Consider the following 23,698-nt stretch of genomic DNA (forward strand, 5'->3'; position numbering starts at 1 on the left):
GACTGGCAGCATCTTGCGTCCACTTAGCGTTTGCATTCAAAATAACTACTTGTCTTGTTGCCAGGATGATTGTTTTATACATTGTTATGGATTATAAAGTAACACGCTGGATTTACATTATCCCTTAAATCTTAGGACCTTTATTACAAACAAAACAGATAATAGAAAGATCATATATTTTGTCTATCTATATAATACAAATAATATGATTTTTGAGTTTGAGAATTTTTTTTTTTTTTTTAAGGCATGAAATGTATCGAGACTCGACTCGGACTTGTGACAAAAGACTCCAGACTTGACTCAGACTCCAGTGATAAAGACTCCAGACTTGACTCGGACTCCAGCTTAAAAACTCCAGACTTGACTCTGACTCCAGATGAAAGACTCTGTTTCTAGGTGTGCTGTACAGCCGAAACAAACTTTGTTGCATTGTCACTGTAAAGCTGCTTTGAAACAATCTGTATCATAAAAAGCGCTATATAAATAAAGGTGACTTGCCTTGAAAAAAGTCCATGAAAGCAATAATATAATCAAAAACAACATTATTTCAAGGGCTGAAGCGGTTCACACATCATGTTGAAATGTTGTCACCCATTTGATAAATGATCATAAGTGAAGCGCAGCATAAGACTTAAAAAAGCCATTAGAATTCAAATTCATCTTGGCAGAGCTGTGAAGTTTCTGCCCCACTGATCTTCGCAACAGCATTTTAATAAAGGATAGGTGATACTCTTTGTGTATGCTGAACATCACAGAATTTCATTTACTATATTTTGTATTAATAAAAATGTGCATCAATGGAAAGTGCAGTGATGGGAGAGAGAATGATAAAATGGCCCAGGAGAAAACTAAAATAAGACATCTAGCGAGTAAGAATGAATGAGACCAACTGCTTCGCCTTAGCGAGTATGTTTGTATTTATATTTAAAGACATAATTTTATTGTAATACTAACTAGTGGCTGACAGACAGGGGACATTTATTTTTCAGAAAAAAAAAAAAAAACAGCAGAGAAACACAGAACAACTGAGGGACATACTGTACAGTTCAAAACTAACTTTAAATTAAGTTACATTTTGCATGTCAAAAAAGTTACAAAGTTACATTTTGCATGTCAAATATCCGTTGTTAAACTGATTGAAAAAGTTGTATATATCGAGAAGAGAATAGGGCCAATCACTAAACCCTGAGGCACCCCAGAGATTATTTAATGTAATTCTGAGTCTTTGAAGCACCTGCCCATGACTCAATCTAGAGAAGTGCACCATTTTAAAAACAACAGGTTTAGCAAGTCATTTTTTTTATTTACTTTAAAAAATAATTATACACAATTAACTAATTATTGGTTAATCAATGGTGTGAGCATGTACTGTGCCATGTTTGACATTAATGATGGCATTAGTTCTTATATCTTATTACCAAATGTGACACAGTAATTTTATATATTTGAGAATGAAATAAGACTTAGTGCTATGGTGGAGATGAAAGACTTCATCTATAGTTAAACTATTTGCATTCTACTTTTATATCAGCTTGCAGTCACTGTATTTTTTTTCACTGTATGCGGATTGTTGTGTTCCCTGGGATAAAAAAATTCATATGGGTTTGGAATAACATGATTATTTTTTTTCAGGCTGAACTTTTTATTTTTATTTTCAACAGTTACTAATTTAGACACTAGTCTTTTCTCTTTGAGTTCATCCTCAGTTATTTATGAAAAGCTACATTTTCCTACTGCTATGCTGCTCCTACGCCACATGTCCTACTGCTTCCCTAATTACTGCTGGCGACTTGACTTGCAATTTGTATTCTTGAAGATGAATACGAATAATCAATCTTTATTGTCTATAAACTTTACAAAGACGACCTCCTTTTCCTTTTTCCCTCTCACTGTTTCTTTCCCTGCATGTGTGTTTTTTTCCCTGCAGCAGTTTCCCTTAATTGTCACCTGACGATGGAGCGTAGTCACTCTTCGCATGTCAACACATCCTGTAATGGATTTATGCAGTACCAAATTCCCTTTGGGATTGGACAAGCTGTGTTTGTCTTTCCAAGTCAGGGGGGAAGAGGGCGATATTGATTTCTGGGTGACCGAGGGAGGGAGTAAAGCACCAGGAAGAACTGTGTCTGATTTGGGAGATAATTTGGAGGTGGTAATTTTCAGGGATGAAACCTGTGTGCACACTGGAGTCACTGAGTGTGTTTTCAAACACTCTTGTGCATGATGTGTGGAGAGATCAGTTTATCTGTCTCTTTCTCCCAGTGTGTCCACATGATCACGGCAGGAAACAATAGCAGTACAGATGCTGGGATTCAGAAGGTTTCCAGAGAAATGTGCGGCTGGTTTAGATCAATGGTGTTGTTGAGTGTCTGGATTAGTAAATGTCGTGATGTGTTTCATTAAGCAGTTCCACTTTACACCACTGATGGAAGCCCACAGTCTCATGCACTACGAATGCTGAATTAACCAGCAATACATGACCCCTACTATTGTTAGTTTGCCTTGTAATTACCATGGAATTAACAGACTAAAAATAAAGGTTCCAATAAGAACCAAAATGGTTTTGCAGCCTGATGTCATAGGTGAAACTTCGAAGAAAATCGAATTCTTTAGATTTATAGAAAACTACCAATATAATGGAACTTAGAAAAAGTTCACCCATGTATTGATTGATTGATTGGTTTATTGACAACTGATTCTTGATGGATGGTTGGATGTATGCCCTGACTAATTGCTTAATTGACAGTTCATGGGTGGGAGTTTTAGCTGATTTATATATTTATTGATGCCAGATGGAGTGAGGGTGGATGTTGGAGATTTTGGGTTGATTGATTGGAAGACTGATTGAAGCTTGAAAGAAATAAAAGGAATAGCATTATTATGGCCACGTCCCATGACGAGCACAGATGGGACATGAATTTGCATCTTTTACTCCAAACCATCATCACTGTGTGAGATGACACCTCAGGGACCCGCGTGAGCACCAAAACACAGCTTCAATCACGCCACTCTCTCTGTGAGAGCGTTTCTAATCACACGCCTCTATTAACCCACATTTGCCTCTTTATTCTCATATGAACAGACCAGCTGATTACAAGCACTATGCGATTTTTTTTTTACTACGGAGTGAGTGTGTATGATGGCATGCTAAACTTCATAATGGCCATGAGGAGATAAGTGTGTATAGAGTCTGAGAGGAAACACAGAGCAGTTTCTGAGACTTACATGTTTTGAGAGGTTGGAGCTCTTGGAGTCGACATCATACCTGAAAAAACAAGAGAAGGACATATTGAGAAAGGACACACAACCAGAATAACTAGTATTTTATTTGTATAGTCATCAATTCTGTATTTATTGCTTGTGTAATAATAAATTATCTGTTGACCCTGTAGTTCTTTGAACCAACTCATTCCACACAATCAAAGCAGATATCCAGCATATCCTTCGACTTTGCCCACCATTTTGGATGAATCTTTGCACTAACCTAACCACAATGCATTCTGGGACTGCTGCCAACCTTTTGAAAATGATGTCTGTGTATAGGCAGCTCTCACAAGGGTATATGGTCATGTTAAATGCAAAGGGCTAAAGAGTCACATGGCAACAGCTTTGAAATGATTTGGTCTGATATTTATGCATGATTTACCATTTCTTTAAAAATGAGAGTTTTAATCTCTTTGTCATAACTGGGGCAGCCAAATCAGATACAAACCCAGCTGTGTGCTAAGCATAATAATTGACGTTCCCTTTCATTTTCAACTAATTTCAAAACCATTTTTTCATATTTTCCTTCATATAACTTTCACTGGTTTATACTGTATGTGTCTTGAGTGTTTGTAAATGTATGAATGAGGTGAATATGTTACATAAGAAGTCCCAAAAGGGACTGATGTTCTATTCAGCTATACATCTTCACATTCATAAATACTGCATGACCCTAGAATGGGAATAAAACCATACATTGACACAGGCTTAACCCTTAACACACACACACACACACACACACACAATAACACACAACCAGACCTGAGAAAACTGAGATTTGCTCTTTATCTAGGGAACAATTTCTACGCCCTCAAGGGAGCTTCTGGAAGGTGGTAAACTCATCATGAAAGAGAGGGTCGTCAGAGGTGTACGTTGACTCTTTCTTTCGCCTACAAAGTATATTAACCATTCTTTTCTGTAATTTAATTGCTTTACAGAACTGCACAGGTTTTTTTTTTTTTTTTTTTTTTACTAAAATGTAGCAACTTTCTTTTCTGAAATTGTTTTCGGCTGACATAAACAAGGCCATATGGGTGAGAAAAAATAGCCAAAAATATCATTATTACACGGCTCTGTGGAATACTTGATTCTGATTGGTCAATCGTGCCATCCAGCGGTATGTTATCCCTCTATAACAACCAGTAAAAAACGATAACACACAGGCTCATCCGGGTAACTGAAGTCGGCACTTTACGCTTGCTAAGAATGGTTTTTCCTCATGGAAGTTTTGCGTTTGGTGAGCTAATAAAATCTTAAAACTCAAATCAATATTTTATGTACAGTTATGTCTTCCAGGTATCACAGACTCACTCTCTCTTGTTTCATAAAAACGCAGCTGCTGCCATTTTGCGACGATTGTTTTGTACACTGTTGGATTATAAGATAACAAACATGTACGAATTTAAAACAATTTAATTTCAAATCAATAACTCTTATCCCCATAATTGTTTACGTGGTGAAATACTGTGTAATCCGCTTTGCTTTTATTAATATATGATCAGGTCCTGATCACCCTGGCGGGGTTTATTCTGCGATAACCGGCTGGATGTACATGATTCCTTACATATCCTGCACTTTTCCCCCTTAAATCCCCCCTTAAAAATGTTTCAGTCAGAAATGTTTCACATTATGGAAGTTAATTCATTGCAATTACGGCTTCACATATTTAACACTTTGTAGAACTCTCTTTTGGTTACCGTTCTTGACAGTGAGCGATACTTTTTCTTGGCAAATCTGTTCAGGCTCAAGTTGGGCTTTAAGTGAAGCACTCTAGGACATCTACATTTGTGGCTTTAAGCCATTACAGTGGTTCTTCTTGCATGTTCCAGTATGTTTGGGGTAATTGTCCTGTAGGCGGATGTACTGAACTCTCTGTCCTCTTGCATACATGCAGCAGGTCTTTGCCTCAGGAGATTCCCGTACTTAGCACCATGCATTTTTTTCTATCCTGGAGTTTTCCAAGACCCTGCCGCAGAGGAACATCCCCAAAGCGTGAAGCTGCCACCACCCTTGTCCACTCTAGCGTGATGTTCTTCTCAGTTTGATGTGCTACTTTAGGAATATGCCAAACTGAGGCCCAAAAGCTCTTCAAAAAATAAATATGCTCTTAACTCAGAATCTTCTCCTTAACTGAGGCTCTCGTAAACCTTTGGGCAATGTAAAGTACCTAAAGTATGTTAAGCTCAAGCAGCGGATGTTTAGGTGCCAAAAATGGAAACTACTCTCCGCTTCCTTGTTTTTGTCCCAAAGTCTTGTTTTCAATTTGCATATGCAAATGGTCTATACCCTGTAATGATTCTTTATCCTAGGCATGACGTTTTTTTGATAGGACGTTCAGTTTTGAATGGGCAGTTCTTCCATGATTTTTCATCTTTTCAAAAATAAACCTCTCTGTAAGCCTCGGAAATGTTCTCACATTCTTGTCATTATTCATGATCTAATTTCTACTCAGAATGATCTTCAGAATTCCAGCTCCTTGACCTTCATGGTCTTTTGTATTGCTGGAAATGCACAGGAACTCTCACTGACACAGATCCATGTATTCATATAAATGGACTCAAGCCAAGCAGTTACAATACGTGACTCGGAGAAGAATGTTTAGTAAAAACCCAATAATCCAAGTTATAATAAAGAGATGAATGATTGAAAGAATACGTATTACCGGTATGTTCTAGACTTTTCTCAAATTAGTGCACTTTTTCAACACTGCCTGGAAATTTCCATCTCAGACTGTCCAAATTGACATTGAAAGGATCCTTGTTCCCAGAAGTCAAATCCAAAGTACCATTCATTAAACAAATAAACTAAATATGTGACCTAACACTAAGTTCACACCTCTAGAGTCAACTCCAAGGCTATTAATAATACAAAACTCTTTCCAGAGTTCTTCTAAAAATCAAGGCAAACATGAGTTGTAATGTGACATGAGATGCAGATGTTCCCAGAAAAAAAAAAAAAAAAAAAAAACATACATACATAACATACATAACATACATAGCAGTAAGGATTTGCAGAAAGCTGCTTGGTTTAAAAGTGACTCATACATTGCTACACAATATACAACAGACTCAAAATTTCGCAAACATGATCGCACCATTAAGCAAAAGTCTCTATTAGCTCCCCTTTTATTCTACTTCTTCATTCTGCTATTTAGTAGAAACAATTGACATATGAATTAAAGAGATCTAAAAAAAAAAAAAAGTCTAGTTTCACACTCATTATATCCAAGACCACTAATGAATTCCACTATAAAGACATGAAAATGACTAAATACAAACAGCCACTCTTGTTCCCCTCCACTGAGAAACAAGACCCAGAAAATAAATTATGTGTGCATACGTAGAGACGCTCAGCATAGCCATTACAGCCGATTGTAGCGTAGTGTGCTGTCTGCCCACACACACAACAGACCCTGAAGGGAACGACACAAACAGCTTCCCATTTACACACTCTGACTAAACCGCATTATGCTTCTCTCTCCGAACACTATTTATAGCACCACATGCACTGATGGGAATCTGTCAGTCTAACGTACACAAACATGCACGTAGGATTCAAACAGTCAGCACTGAAACATGACACATTTATCACAAACTGCATTGCTAATGCTAGAATTTGCTCAGATGAAGTAAGATCAAAATTTATACAGAGCAACAGGTTGGTTGCATTGTCGGATCTTCTATAATATATATATATATATATATATATATATATATATATATATATATATATATATATATATATATATATATATATATATATATATATATATATATATATATATATATATATATATTTTTTTTTTTTTTTTTTTTTTTTTTTTTTTTTTGTATTATTATCATTTAAGAAATTGTTGCCACCAGTACAACACTTGATGTTGTGATGCTAAGGTTGTGCGGGTGTAAGGAGTTGCTATGTTGATACTAGGTTCTGACTTATTTTTAACCAAGTTGCCACAGTTTTCTAGATGGTTGTGTATTGTCAGTTAGCTACGCACTTTTTGGTAAGTGATTGTTAGTTAGTAGTTTGGTAAGTTTTTGGTTTGCTAGATCGTCGTGTTCTGGGTAGTTGCTAAGGTGTTGCTATGTAGTTGCTAGGGAGTGCAGGGCTTTTGGTACAGCATTGTGTTCTGGGTGCCTGCTAAGGTGTTGCCATGCAGTTGCTAATAAGTGCTGGGTGGTTGCTAAGGTGTTGCTAGTGAGTGCTGGGTCAATGTAAGAGCGTTGTGTTCTGGGTGGCTGTTAGGGAGTTCCTGGTGGTTGCCAAGGTGTTGCTATGGAGTTGCTAGTGAATGCTGGGTGGTTGCTAGATAATTGTTAGGTGGTTGCTATAGTGTTAGGGTGGTTGCTAGGGCATTCTAGGTGGTTGCTAAGGCGTCGCTAGTGAGTGCTGAGTGGATGCTAGAGCGTTGTGTTCTGGGTGGCTGCTAGGGAGTTTCTGGTGGTTGCCAAGGTGTTGCTATGCAATTGCTATTGCGTGTTGGGTGGTTGCTAAAGCATTGGGTTCTGGGTGGCTGCTAGGGAGTTCTGAGTGGTTGCTAAGGCATTGCTATGAAATTGCTATAATGCTGAGAATTGCTAGAGAATTGTTAGGTGGTTGCTATAGTGTTCTTGAGTTCTGAGAGATTGGTAAAGCATTGCTATGGTAGTGAGTGCTGGGTGGTTGCTATGGTGTTAGAGGTGGTTGCTAGGGCAGTGTTTCTCAACTCCCAGAAAGATTTAGATGAGAAACATTGTGTCTAGAGTGTTTCTAGATGGTTGATGGTGTGTTCTGGGTTGCTGAGTGAGCTCAGAGTGGTTGCTAAGGCATTTCTCTGCAATTACTAGTACTGGGTGGTTGCTAAAGTGTTGCTAGGTGGTTGCTATAGTGTAACGGGTGGTTGCTAGAGTATTTCTAGATGGTTAATTGTGCATTCTGGCTGGCTGTAACGAAGTTCTAAGGGTTGCTAATGCATTGCTATACATTTGATAGCAAGCTCTGGGTGGTTGATAGAGTGTTGCTAGGTGGTTGCTATGGTGTAAGGGGTGGTTGTTGGATTGTTTCTAGATGGTTGATCATATGTTCTGGTTGGCTGTTAGGAAGTTCTGAGTGATTGCTAAGGAGTTACTATGCAGTTGCTAGTGAGCATTGAATGGTTTCTAGAGTGCTGCTAGGTGGTTGCTGTGCTTATGAACAGAAATGTAATAGCACACTCTTCTTCAACAAGCTGCATGATTTCATACACAGTTTTAAGCGTTATACATGAAGCCCAAACGCTGTGGGGCGAATGATGTGCCAGAGTGACACTCAGTGTCAGGAGTTTGTATAAATCTACCCTAAATATTCCCAGAAGTAATAGTAATGCTTGCTCAAGAAGGAATACAGTGGTTGGTTCCAAAATCAATGATGGGAGACTTTGAGCTGGGCTTTAATTAGATTACGCTCTTATGAGGGGAGTTCACGCGTGCCTGTTTCTCATTACGGAGAAAGAACAGCATTAATAAAGCACAGACAACATGAATCATTCTCTTCTGCCCTGTCACAGCACAATGGAGAGATAAAGACATAAAGAGAGGAAGAAAAAAGAGAGAGGACAAGAAAAGCAACAAATATTGAAGGATCTCTGAATCGTAAAATATCTCTAGGGTTACATATAGCTCTACCTCAAATATATCTATTTATCATCTGTCTGCCTCTTCTATTCATTTGTGGGGCTCAATCCCCCTTGTTGTCATGGTGACGTGCCATGTCATCCTCATCATTGGTGCTTTGGTTTCGCTATCGTCTCGGAGGCACTGCCCACGCGACCTCGTGACCCCCTCTCATGTCTGCTGCAGATTTACAGACCCAGTATGACAGGCCGTCGAGCGGGGACACCGATCCACAGCGACAAAACACACACACTCTGCCTACAGACATACACACTCATGCTGAAGCCTAAAGACACACAAACAAATTCCTCACACACACTTGGGCCAACGGATACAGAATGACTCATATCTGTTCTAAAATACAACCATAAATGCCTAAATACACACATACAAACACATTTAGACAGGCACAAAACTATAACAAATATTAGCGCATACACACATACACAAAGGTGAAATGTATACACCCTTTGGAAAGATCCAAGATTTGGACATAAATCCAAAATTATTTATTGTAATTACGGATGGAATGATCCTGATTTAAAACAAAATTTAAGATAAAAAAATCTTAATTGAAATAAAGCTGAAATAAAAAAAATATATATATTTTAAAAACATTTTAAAAAATCCTACCTTGGCAACTAACTGAAATAAAATAAGATTACTTTGAAGTACTACAATTAAACTTAAAATTTAAACTGAAATAAGGATTAAATAAAGCTAAATATAAATATTTAAAAAAACAAATACAAATGAAAAGAATGTAACAAAATAACTAAAACTTAAATGAAAATTAAAATTAATTATGCATCACAAAACTATAGTGTACAGTATGAAAACTAGGTATTCATTTTAGAATTGGGTAAATATTACATTTAACAAGTGTTTTTAAACTCAGAATTATTACTGTTTTTAAGATTGCCTTTTCTGTCAAATAAGCTTACTTTTAATAAATGTAAAAAAGGGAACTGAGCGTGCACAATTAAATATCAGGTATTGACTGAATAGAAAAAAAAAAGTCCAATATCAACCAGCACAGTCGTACATCACACCCTGTCATCACGGAAAGTGACCCTAAATGTTTATACAGTAAATCAGCAAATGTGTTATTGAGCTATAATTCTTATTTCTGGGTTTTCTGTTAGGGAGAGAGGCTGCTCTCTTGACTGTACAGAATGTGTGACTCATGAGAAGGGGTTTTAGTTGTGACATCTGCTTATAGAAGTGCACAAAACATACACTGACAGTTCTCTTATGGTTGGGTTTACAGTAGCTGACACATCTGTCGTTAAAGTGTCACTCCAGTGTTTGAGATGTCATGCCTAATAATAGTGTGAATTTGAAATTTTACAATTAAAGTTCTTGTCCAAGTTGAAGTTTAATATATTCACCAATAAGACAGGTTTAATAAATGTTTATGTACCCTACTTATTAATTTGGACCAAACATTCTTGTTCAAAACTAATTAGTGACTGAAGATGTGGGCTGGTGAAAAATCTGAATTCGTTGACATTTTAAATACATAAAAAAAAAAGGATAACAAGAAAGGGTGTCCTCCAGTTTTTTCCTTCTCAGTCATGAAACTATTTTAATTAATGTCTTTTCAATTACATAACACATATCACATTCTATAAGCAAATTTTAAATAAGCCACTAAATTAAGAAACTAATCAACAAATCGTTTCTACATAAACTTTACACCTCCCTCCATGGTCTTATTTATGCATCTGGGCTAGTAATAAATACAAAAAAAAAGTGAAATAATGTTTATACACAAATCAGATGTGACATCTATTGATGGAATATCAGTAAAAAATATTGTTAAATATCTTGGTATTTATATCTGTAAATCTGCCCAGGAGAGAATTTCTTTAAATTTCCATCCTAAATTAGAATCTGCCAAAAAGATTTTAAATTTATGGTTACAAAGAGACCTTACTATATATGGCAGAATTTTGTTATCTAAGGCTGAAGGAATTTCACGCTTTGTTTATCCTTCTATATCACTCTATGTTGATTCTGTCACCTGTAAATCTATTGACTCTCTTAACTTTAAATTTATATGGAAAAATAAAGGGGAACACATTAGCAGGAAATCTTTAACTAAGCCATACTCAAAGGGAGGTTTGAATGTTTTAGATTTTTTTTCCTTGAATCAGGTTTTTAAAATAAACTGGTTGAAAAAATGTTTAAAGGGGAACTCAGTCTGGTTCTGGATTCCTAATACGATCTTTAAAAGATGTGGAGATTTAAATTTTTTGCTTTCTTGTGATTTTAAATGTACGAGACTACCTATGAAACTTTCAAATTTTCATAAGCAAGCCCTTGTGTCATGGAAGCTGATCTTTAAACACAATTTTTCTCCTCATATCATATGGAATAATCAATACATTTTATCTGCCCGCAAATCTTTTTTCTTTCCTGATTGGTTTCATAAGGGCATTGTTTTTGTCTCAGACTTAGTAAACAATAGTGGAGACTTCTATTCTTATAAAGATTTTACTGAACTATATGGTTTAAATGTATCAAAACAGAACTACATTAAACTTACAAAGACTATCCCTCTTAATTTGTTGTTTTTGGTGAAATCTTATAAATCATATGGTAATTTAAATATGAATGTCCCTCAACTAATTATACAAGGTAAAAATATCCTGGATATTAAATGTACAAATATATTTTTAAGAAACTTTATGACTGATAGTAATAATTCAATTATTAAAGCTTATGGGAAATGGTTAGCGCTTTTCCCAAATATCACTTTTCATAAGGTATGGACAGTGCCAAACAAATTTTTGTTTCATAATAAAATAAAATAAATCCATTTAAAAATTATTCACCGTTATTACCCTTGTAATAAATATCTAAGTAAATTTTACAGTAATATTTCCCCACTATGCTCTTTTTGCCAAGAGGAGGAAGAATCTATTTTACACTTATTTTACTTCTGTTCTTATACTAAACAATTTTGGCTTCAAATTTCAGCTTCCATATTTCTTGCATTTCATCAGTTATGTAATATTTCTGTCAGAAAGGTTATTTTTCACTCTGATGTCTCTGAAAATAAAAAGCTAGATGATATATTAAACTTTTTCTGTATGATGGGAAAATACCATATTCACAAAGCAAGATACCTTAAATTCAAACCTAGTTGCAAAATTTTTGCTTATGATTTACAGTTATTATTGTCTTCACTTCAAAAAATCCCCTCCAATAAAAAAGCTTTGAAAACATCCTGTATTATAGAACAAGTTTTATGTAAGTTGTAATTGTATTTTATTTACTGTTATTATTTACTTTAATTTTCTCTGTATCCCCACATGTTCATGTTCATTGTTTTGTGTTATTTCCATTGTATTGATTTATATTGTAATGCAATAAAAAAAAAAAAAAAAAAAAAAAGAGAACTGAGGGATTAGAAATGTTGTATAAGCCATGCAAAGATGGCGTTTTTATTGTTCAACAGGTGATTAAGGTATTTTATTGAACAAATAAATTCCCATATGTAGCTCTCTAAAAAAAAAAAAAAAAAAAAAAAAAAAAAAAAAAGGTCTTATTTATAAAAAAAAAAAAAAAAAACACACAGTGGAAAAGTAACATATGTTTCTTGGGATATCAAGAAAATGAAGAAATAAAATCTGCCATGAGAGGCAATTCCACATTCTTTACCACAGATCATACATGTAACAAAAGTAGTGGCCAAAAGTGATGTCTGGAATGGATATTTGTTTTTAATGACCTTAAAATTCGATTAAACCATCAAAATATGAGGAAACTATTTTATATATATATATATATATATATATATATATATATTTTTTTTTTATATATTTTAAATATGGGAAAAGAATAAAACACTAAGGTATTTATCTGACAAAATTATTGGCAAAATAGGCAAACTATATATATATAAAAAAAATACATAGAAAAACAAAACACAGGAAAAATGACTACATACAGCATACATTGACTATACATAATAAGTTATTAATATTTTGCTGGTTTTCTCATGTTTTTGCATGTGTTCATACTTTCTTTGTATGACAGCCTGGCCAAAAAATATCCACTCAATTTGGCACAAATAAATCAATTGACTCAACTATAATTGCACAAAATATTTAACACATTTTCAATAATATTTGAATAAACGGTGAACATGTTTTTTCGGTGGACAATTTTTCTAGGCCAGACATTAGCTTTGGCTGCATTTACAGTAGTGGCCAAAAGTGAAGGAATATCTATTGATACTTACAGATCAAACCTTATGTTCTGTCTTTCTTCAAAGAAGTAGTCCAATACGAATTTGCGCACAAAATCTGGGTTCAAAGTGTTATCGATAACTTCCGTCCGCCCAAACTGAAAAACAAAGGAAGGTCAATTGAAACGATTTACATTAACATATTTTTATTTTAATCCACCCTCGTAAATGAATAAAAACTTTAAACGACATGGGCATTTTTATAATGAATATACATTTTAGTAGTTATGCTGTCACAGTCACTCATTTGCACCATTTTTCCCTGCCTTGTTTTGTTGTCATGGTTTCTGATTTGAGTCGTAATCACTGTCGGCTGTTTGTATTTAAGTTCCCTTGTTTCTGTTCATTGCTGTCGAATGTCGTCTATGTGTTTCACTACTGTGTATTACCCTGTGGATGTATTAAAGACTGCCTAATTATCTTCATCTTCGTGTTCATGTGTATTATACCAGCACGATCCGAGACATGCGTCAAGCTTTAAAATATTTAATCAAAATTTTGTGCCAAACGCGTATGTTATCAAATCAAAACAGATGGAGTGGCTGATTCAGTACATATTTTAAACTAGTTCTAAAGTTCTACAGTCACATTTATTGCTGTTTGGCAATTTTTTACAGGTGAAATCCAGTCATTTCAATAGGATTCCACATGATCAGGATCTTCTGACTTCTGTGTGAACTGTGATTCATGCATCTCTACACTAATATCTATACAATGAACCGTTTTTGCCCTTGAAATTTCACTAATTTGACCACACCTTCATTAATTATCATTAACCAAGTGTATATGGAAATTTTGTAAAGTTTGTTGAATCCTCTTTTAATATTTCTAAGCTTTCTTTTCTTTATCGGAGCAATCAGCAGGACTTTATTTTTTATGTTCTAAGTGCAAATACAAGTTTTCAATGTTTACTACATACCAGGCACGGCACCAGGATTCCAGTTTTGGATGGGCCAGACCAATTGTGGGTGGGGCTTAAATTAAAAACGTTATCAAATCACTGTTTAACCTAATAACAATGACTGACTAATATACTGTTATATTATCTGTGCTTACATAATAGAGATTTTAATAGCTTGATGCTCTTTAAATATTTTGTTGCATTGTAAAAAGTTTTGGTGCATAGGACAGACCTATCCGCGATCGCCTTGATTCTGACCAAAGAAGAGCGCTTTGGAATCATGCGTTAGTGCATCTCTCTAGACATAAGGCCTATAGACTGTAAAAGTGGTCAGGAATCTAATATTTCCTCAAAACATAGTTTAGTTCTGCTCGTATAACATGAGGCCGAATATTTCACAATTCCGTTTAATTGTTTTAAGTTTTCAACAATACAGATCAACAACACTGCCCGACAGTTTCAATCAAATCTGGTCATAAGTGGAAATAGACAACATTAACTTTCGATTTCATTAACAACAGACTGAGCTTGGCTTATTATACAGAGAAGATGCATTAAAATGTAGCCTATAGGCTACTACGAGATAATAACTAATACAATAGGCTACCGCCAATTCACGGTCATCCACGAAGATTAACAGCTACATCCGATCCCGAACCTCACTGTCTGCTAAACTTGCGCAGAAACATCGAAATAGACATAACCATCTTTTTAAAATTGTTTCGAAAACTCGACTGGTGCTAGGTGACGTCACCTCGCCCCATAGGATCCACAACGAGCTGTATTTAGAGCTAGATTAAATAAATGCTTCATTTATAATAGGGAGGACATCTTAAGCTATGAAACTTTGAAAACCAAACATTTAGACACCCATACACCGTGCCTGCTACATACACCTCCCACTTTCTTGCTACCTTCAACACCGTTCATATGGAGGTCACATGACAGCATTGAGAGGTGCGTTAAAGCCTTGACATGAATCATGTAAAAGGGACTTAACGTTTTAATTAGCCGACTTGAAAAGTGGGCTGGAGTTGTCTTGATGTAAGCGTGGGCGAGAATGTTATTACATCTCCTGTGTCGCTTATAATATTTCACCAGCTAGTGATTGAAGTTAATAAATACACAGTCCTCTTAATGGGGCTTTAGAAAGCCTGATATTTCCTGTTATTAGCTGGGAAGGCAAAAATATGAAGAACTGATCGACACAGAAAGCCAAAAATAATTGAGATTATTACTCTGAGAATATTCCAACCCCACATTTACATGTATGAATATTTATGCGACCAAGGGTCTGCCAAGGCCCTTCAAGGGGTCGATACGACTAAGCCAGATTGTTTCACTCACCTCTCTCCACTCTTTGTTGCCAATGGCTTGGGTGTACAGCACACAGACTGCGGAGAGAAAAAGAGATTGGGTTACACAAAAGGCAGAGAATTTTTCAAATGCCAGAAGACCTTTGACATTCTTAACTCAGATTTGTAGTGTGTAATCTTGTGGTCTACTGTATTTGAAGAGAAACAGCTTAGAACCAGAGTAGGGGAATGCGATGAGATAAAAATCTCACTGGATGAGCTACAAAGCTGACATTTTCAACTCACCCTCATGTCGTTCTAAACCTGTATTACTTTCTTTAAAAAAAATAAGATATTTTGAAGAATGTTGGTAATCAAGCAGTTTTAGTGCCCATTGACTTCCATTGAATGAAAAATATCAAAAAATACCATTGAAATTTTTCAAAATATCTTTTTGTTTTTCACAGAAAAATGAAATTCATAGACTTTTTGAATGTATCGAGGGTGAGTAAATTATGAGAAAACAAGCTTGTTTCCGCCACAGAATAAAACATTTTAAGAGATAATTGCGACTTTTTATCTCACAATTGCGAGTTTACATCTCGCAATTCTGACTTTATTTCTCAGAATTTCGAGATATAAAGTCAGAATTGCGAGATATAAAGTCAGAATTGCGTGAAATAAAGTCGCAATTGCGTCTTATAAAGTCAGAATTGCGTGAAATAAAGTCGCAATTGCGTGTTATGAAGTCAGAATTGCGTGAAATAAAGTCGCAATTGCGTCTTATAAAGTCAGAATTCTGACTTTTTTTCTCGCAATTGCGACTTTATATCACGCAATTCTGACTTTATAATACGCAATTGGGAGATATAAAGTCAGCATTGCATGATATAAAGTCGCAATTGCATGTTATAAAGTCAGAATTGTGAGATAAACTATTCTGAAGTAAAAAATTTTTTTTTAAAAAATCCGTCTTTTTTCCCCCCTTAGAATTGGACTTTATATCTCACAATTATGAGTTTATATCTCACAATTCTGAGAAAATATGTCAGAATTGCGAGATATAAACTCACAATTGCGTGTTATAAAGTCAGAATTGCATGATATAAAGTCGCAATTGCGAGAAAAAAAGTCAGAATTCTGACTTTATAAGACGCAATTGCGACTTTATATCTCGCAATTCTGACTTTATAACACGCAATTGTGACTTTATTTCACGCAATTCTGACTTTATATCTCGCAATTCTGACTTTATAACATGCAATTGTGACTTTATTTCACGCAATTCTGACTTTATATCTCGCAATTCTGACTTTATAACACGCAATTGCGACTTTATTTCACGCAATTCTGACTTTGTATCTCGCAATTCTGAGAAATAAAGTCAGAATTGCAATTGTGAGATAAAAAGTCGCAATTATCATTTAAATTTTTTTATTTTGTGGCGGAAACAAGCTTCCATAGAAAACCAACCCTTTTAATAATAAAAATAAAAAATAAATAGCAGAGTGTCTATTTACATCAAGTGCCAACAGGTCGCCTTGAGGTCGCCTTAAGTTTGCCTATAATTGTCTGATTGAGCCAGATAAAATTATAAATGAAGTAGAGCAAGGTGGGTAGTGTTAGTGTTTGACGCAACCGACCCAAGTTTCTGAAACTCATTCTTCTCCCTTTTCCCATCGCATATCAGCTCAGAGAGGTGTTTATTTTAAATACAATGAAGAAAATATTTGAAAAGTGGAAATAAAATGGCTAATGGCTACTTAATAGAGGAAATAAAGGCCCGGTTTCACAGACAGGGCTTAGACTAAGCCAGGATTAGACCATAGATCAATTAGGACATTTAAGTAATTTTTTATAAACATGCTTAGAAAAAAACATTACCGATGTGCATCTTAAAACTAATCAGGCACTATATATATACAGTCAGTGCAAGTTTATTTCAGTGGAAACAGCTCAGACTTACATTTTAGTCTAGGACTAGTCTTAAGCCCTGTCTGTGAAACCAGGGGAAAGTGTTTAGTGGCTATTTAATTGGCCTATTATTGGAATTGGATGTGGTGTCCTTATAAAAAAAAATTAAAAAAGCATTTGTACCAGATTTCATGTGCAAATTCATGCATACAGTTAGTGAATGAGACCCAATGTCCTAGAGCTGTGGGTAGAGAAAAATGGCTACAGAATGTCCATGTGTGTGTGTGTGTGTGTTTGTTTTAGCAATCCAGAAACGTAAAGCCTAAGGCAACACTACTGAAAAATGCATTTTTCATTTCTTATAACTGAGTGTGTGTACATTTTTCTATGTGTGTCATGGTTAATGGTAACACTAAGAGACTCGGCCAACAGTACTCAGCATAATTAAGATGGGGGCTCAGCACAAGTGCCCACTTGCATGAATGCAAGGACCCTGTCAGCTGGCCAGGAAGACCTGCCGTCTATTCAGTCCAGCCGATCATGAACAGAACCAGTAAGAAAACAAATGGCAATAACATGAAAATAAAAAGACACTTACAAAAGGTCAAGCATAGCTACAGCAATGCATGAAAGCGAAACAGGTGGAATAGTGGACAAACAAATCTGAAAGAAAAGAGAAGCAGGCAAGACAAAAATGAAGCAGGACAGTAAGACAAGTACAAGCATTAGAAATCAATACATATAATTGACGTACAGTGATTGAAAGCAGAGCTGCTCACTGTTCCTGTTTCCTGTTCACACATGCACATGGCACAAAAGGAAACAGATGTTCAGCACTCATTGTTCTTGTTATTGTTCTCTGATCAGTAAATACAGAGTGTTTTCAAAGATTTGATGTCAGATTTGAGTGAATATAGTAATAAAGTATCTTACAGTATGTAGGAATGTAGCAAATGAATGGGTGAATGAATAAGTGACTAAGAAAGTCAATAAAGAAATGAGTGAAAAAGTGAGTGAGAAGAAATGTGAGAAAAATATCTGAAAAAGTTTGTGAATGAGAGAGATAGAGAATAATTAAAGGGGTGGTTGAATATGATTTCACTTTTCAAACGTTATTTAGTGTGTAATGTTGCTGTTTGAGCAGAAACAAAATCTGCAAAGTTACAACGCTCAAAGTTTAAAGCAAAGGGAGATATTTGCTTTTAAAGAAATCGTTTTTTAAGGACTACAACAAACGGCTGATAGGGACTACACAACATTTCTCCAGGGTTAGTGACATTACTAACCCTGAAATTTACATAAACCCCGCCCCCGGGAGCACAATTTATAGATTATCATGACAGAATATGCTAATCAATGACTAGAAGATAACTACACATAAGCTACATAAATTCATCAACTAACCATTCAGAAATGTCCTGTTGCTTCTACATGTTGTCACTTTTTCTTGATTCTCTCCATCTTTGTCTGACTCCGGTTTGAACATAAAAGGCTAAAAGTTTTTGAAATTTTCAGTGCAGGTCTGTGTGAGGTAAAAGGACACGAGCTCTTGAAGCTCCGCCCTCTGTGCCGGGAGCAGCAGCTCATTTGCATTTAAAGGGACAGACACAAAAACGGTGCGTTTTTGCTCACCCTCAAAAAGTGACAACTTTAACATGCTGTATAAAAATATCTGTTGGGTGTTTTGAGCTAAAACTTCACATACACACTCTGGGGACATCAAAGACTTATTTTACATCTTGTGAAAGATGCATTTTACCACCCCTGAATGAAATGAATGAAATGAATGAAATGAATGAAATGAATGGAATGAATGGAATGAATGAAATGAATGGAATGAATGAATGAAAAGTTTATGTAATGAATGTGTTACTGTGTGAATGAGTGAGCGAATGAATTCAAGTTTGAGGGAATCAGTGAAAGTTGAGCAAGTGAGTAAGAGAGTGAATGCATGAGTGAGTGAATGAATGATTGAGTAAAAGGCTGAAAAAGTGAATTAGTAAATTTATATATAAACTACCATTCAGAATGTTGGGGTCCGTAATTTAAAAAAATAAGTAAAAACAGTAACATTGTGAAATATTATTACAATTTAAAATAACTTTTCTATTTTAATATATTTCATAATGTAATTCCTGCACAGATAGACCCCAAGTGGTGCTCAAGAACTTTCCCTTTTGGCTAGATAAGTGAATGATTTACTGTAAGCAGTCTGCAGCACGCTTTCAGAAACCCTCCACCCTCCCCAGCTTCACCTGTATGATCTACTACGTTTTTTTTTTCATGTATATTATGTGTGCAGCAGCTGCATGTCTTACATGCTCACAGCAATGTCTGCGAATGTATTGGCAGTAGGAAGTCTTTGTACTTGCTCTGCAGCCGCAGCGTAGCAGATATACATTAACATTGCCATATCCATTACCATGTCAATCTCTCCGAGAGTTGTCATGACAGAACTATTAAAACAGCTCACTACAGCCAGCTCGGAAGCTAAGCAGGGTTGGGCCTGGTTAGTACTTGGATGGGAGACTGCCTGGGAATACCAGGTGCTGTAAGCTTTTTAGTTTACTTCATTAATGTTCTAACCTTTTAAATAGCTTGTTTTTGGCAGCAGATTTAGCTTACGGCCATACCACCTTGAGCGTGCCCGATCTCGTCTGATCTCAGAAGCTAAGCAGGGTCGATCCTGGTTAGTACTTGGATGGGAGACAGCCTGGGAATTCCAGGTTTTGTAAGCTTTTTGTTTAAAAAATAAATAAAATAAGTGTCTCTGAGTTTCTTCAAAAAGCCTGAAAGAGTCTCTGAGTTTCTTCAAAAAGCCAATTTTTGGCAGCAGATTTCGCCTACGGCCATACATCCTTTAGCGTCCCCGATCTCGTTTGATCTCAGAAGCTAAGCAGGGTCGGGCCTGGTTAGTGCTTGGATGGGCGACCCCCTGGGAATTCCAGGTTCTGTAAGCTTTTTAGTTTACTTCACTAAAGTTCTAACCTTTTAAATAGCTCGATTTTGGCAGCAGACACAATATTGTCAATTTTTACTGTTTTTGCTATTTTGTCAACAAAAATAGTTCCAAACTAAGCAGGAAAATTGTGTCTCCCAGCAACTCAGTGATTTGTCTTTTGAAACATTCACCGTTTTTGAATGAATCGGGTGAGTCAATGATTCAGTGACCCATTCAATGACCCATTCAGTTGACCCTAGCTTCTTTCATGAATGAATCAAGCGGTTTGAACAAATCGGTTGAATGAATATTACATGTGCAGCAGCAGCAGCATGTCTTACATGCTCACAGTAAGTAATCTGTAATTTTACTTTTTATTAATAATTATAAAAGGAGTGCGATTTCTTTGAACTTTCACACCTGCCCCCCAAAATGTCTGTTTACAGCCCTGAATTCCTGTGATTGCAAAGCTGAAAGTCTTCAGTGTCATACGATCCTTCAGAAATCATTGTTAATATGCTGATTTGGTTGTGAAAAAACAGTTGTCCTACTTTAAATCAATTATTTTGTGGAAAGATGGAAAGACTAAATCCAGTAAAAGAAAAGCTTTTTTTTTTCAGGATTCTTGGATGAATAGAAAAGTTCAAAAGAACAACAATTAATTGAAATAGAAAACTTTTGTAACATTATACATGTCTTTTCTTTCTTTCTTTCTTTCTTTCTTTCTTTCTTTCTTTCTTTCTTTCTTTAACAACGACTTTGAATGCCAGTGTATTCATGAATGATTGAGTGTTAGAATAAATATGTTTGCATCTTCTTTTCTATCTATCTAATCATTTATTGTACACCCTGTTAGTCACATGCTCATAAGACATGTGCTAGTCATTATACATAAGGAGCAATGTTATTTGTCTCTCTATGGATTCTTTCAGCTCAGCTGACCGTCTCCTTTCTTTTCTATATGGATCTATAATTAGAGAAAATAACTGACAAATATCATTGATAAGGTTGTGCTGAAACCTCAATGCTGTTGGAATATGGATATGATGACCTTCTTATGAAGTTGTTCATGTGGTTTTGAATGTGATTTAGACTAAATGTGTTCATAAAATTCTAATTATGAGAAGTATTTGAGAGTAGGCCATTCAAAAAATAAAAATCATTAAACATAAGAGGAAAAAATGATTATGAAATCTTTTAAAACACCCAAAGTAGGTTAACAACATTAAGTATCATCCTTTAGACAGCTCTCTTCGCCTGTACTTCTGAATTTGGATTACTCTTAGATTGTGGCATTTAGATTTTCTCTTCAGAAGGACTTTGTGGAGTTGAAGGCAAATGTTACAATAATCAGTGCCGCCCACGGTGTGTCTATATCTGAGGCCCGTGCCAAATTCAGATCTGAAACTTCACACAATCAGTGCGAGAGAACGCAAACAGAAAGCAGTGAGTCATGCGATTGTGTAAGCTTTCAGATTGTGTAGAAAGTCCCCTCTTAACAAGGCTGAGAGCAGTTGGTCGTACTGCCGTACACCAGGCCATAGTAAATCATGGCAGAATCTTTAAGTTGGATTGGTATATTTCACAGTACAGTATGCATTTGTGCAACAATTATAAAAAGGGACAAGAAAGACATCCTTACTTGGATCTGATTTGGAAAACGTGTCTCTGTCGAGCAGGTTTCTGTAAAAGGAAATAAACATGAACAATTATAATTATGCAGGAAGGAAGAGAATCAGGAATTTCTGTGCGTGTTTGGTATGCGTGTGTGTGTGTGTGAGAAGTATTGAAGAGTAAAAAGTAGTATTGTGTAGGAAAGGCCAGATGTAATTGTAACTTCTTTTTTTTTTTACATTCATAACTCACAGACTACCACACATCTACTTGCTACTTCTTTGTAAGAAATATTTGTATTTGGAAAAAGTGTTCTATTAATACATTTAAAATGAGAAAGACTAAATCATACAGTTGAACATACTTTGTAATACAAAATTGTTACCTAAAAAGTGTACCTAATTGCACATATCTGTCACGCACAGTCTAGATCAGGGTTCACCAATCTCGGTCCTGGAGGGCCGCTGTCCTGCAGAGTTTAGCTCCAACCAGCTCCAACACACCTGTTTGAAAGTTTCTAGTATGCCTAGTGAGACCTTGAATAGCTGGTTCAGGTGTGTTTAATTGGGGTTGAAGCTAAACTCTGCAGGACAGCGGCCCTCCAGGACCGAGATTGGTGAACCCTGGTCTAGATGATGATGAAAGAGTTAAAACAGGCTTGAATAAAGAAAAGATTTAATCCTAAAAGCTAAGAAACAGCATGTAGACAAGACACACGAACAACACCAGACAATGAATTGAATGAAATGAGGAACTTAAATACACATGGTGATTGAACTCAATGACAAACAGGTGTCAACTAATTCATCAAAAACCATGGTAACAAACAAAGAGCGGGAAACTGGAACAAAGGAAAACAGGTAACTGAGAAAAAAAACTAACTAAGGGTACGTTTACACGACAACAATATGCTTAAAACGGAGAAGTTTTTCCTTTGAGTCTTCCCCGTACAGACGGCACCATAGTCAAAATGATCCCCATTCACACGGATCTGCGAAAACGACTAAAAACGCTGTAATCTGCTGCCAGGCCATTAGATGGCGATGAAACACTATAGACTGAACACGTAATACGCATATGCATGACGTCATCGTCTTCAGAGATTCGCGTTTTTGTTGTTTACATGGAGACCGTTTTCAAAAACTTGCAATTTGAATCCCGTTTTCAAAGGTTCGTGTTTCCAGGCACCGATTATTAATATTTGCTTGCATTTGATACTCATATTTTTAGCTGTCAGGAATAACATCTGTTACGGTTAAGATGTGAAATAAATAAATAAACTCAACAAGGCTTAATTTAATCAAAAATGCAATAAAAACGTTAATACTGAAATATGATTACAGTTTAAAACACATGTTTTTCTATTTTTCCAATGCTATATAAATGTATTTTCAGCAGGGTCTAGTGTCAGTGTCATCAATACTTTTAAACTTCAAATCTTCTTAACTGAGCATACACTGAACAAGTGTCATCACAACAGCTTGTTCATGATTGAAGAATCAAATAAATTAGAGCATAACAATTTCCGTTCTGTTCCACCTGACCCCAGTCTCTCTTCCAGAGTCACTTTAATAGCAAATACAATGTGTGTCTTGACCCTCACAAGCTAATTACGAAGTACTAATGAAAAGTGACAACCATAGAACACCAGGTTAACTGCAGAAAGATCCACCACAAAATTCACAATAAGACCAAGCGCATATATAATGACATCACAGCCATGACCTCATTAACATGTGACCACCCCTATTTACTTATGCAGTATTCATGAGCTTGGCCTAGGGTATATAGTAAAACATTGCAAAAGGTAATTTACATATAGAAGTCTTAAAGGTACAGTATCATGTTTAGAGAGGCTAGGAAAATGGCACAAAATCTTGA

At 35.7% G+C, this 23,698-nt stretch overlaps 1 protein-coding gene across 1 annotated transcript in view; it reads right to left on the bottom strand.

Annotated features, from left to right (window-relative positions):
• LOC307156856 (copine-8) overlaps positions 1-23,698 on the bottom strand; it is a 121,803-nt gene that overhangs the window by 62,031 nt on the left and 36,074 nt on the right. Inside the window, exons 2-5 of the mRNA XM_079868540.1 lie at positions 21,846-21,886; positions 15,401-15,447; positions 13,147-13,250; positions 3,226-3,265 (exon numbers count right to left, since the gene is read on the bottom strand). Coding sequence (XP_079724666.1) covers positions 3,226-3,265; positions 13,147-13,250; positions 15,401-15,447; positions 21,846-21,886 — 232 coding nt within the window. The remainder of the gene's footprint in view (positions 1-3,225; positions 3,266-13,146; positions 13,251-15,400; positions 15,448-21,845; positions 21,887-23,698) is intronic.

The sequence above is a fragment of the Squalius cephalus genome, assembly GCF_949319135.1.
Source record: "Squalius cephalus genome assembly, chromosome: 4".
Taxonomy (NCBI): domain Eukaryota; kingdom Metazoa; phylum Chordata; class Actinopteri; order Cypriniformes; family Leuciscidae; genus Squalius; species Squalius cephalus.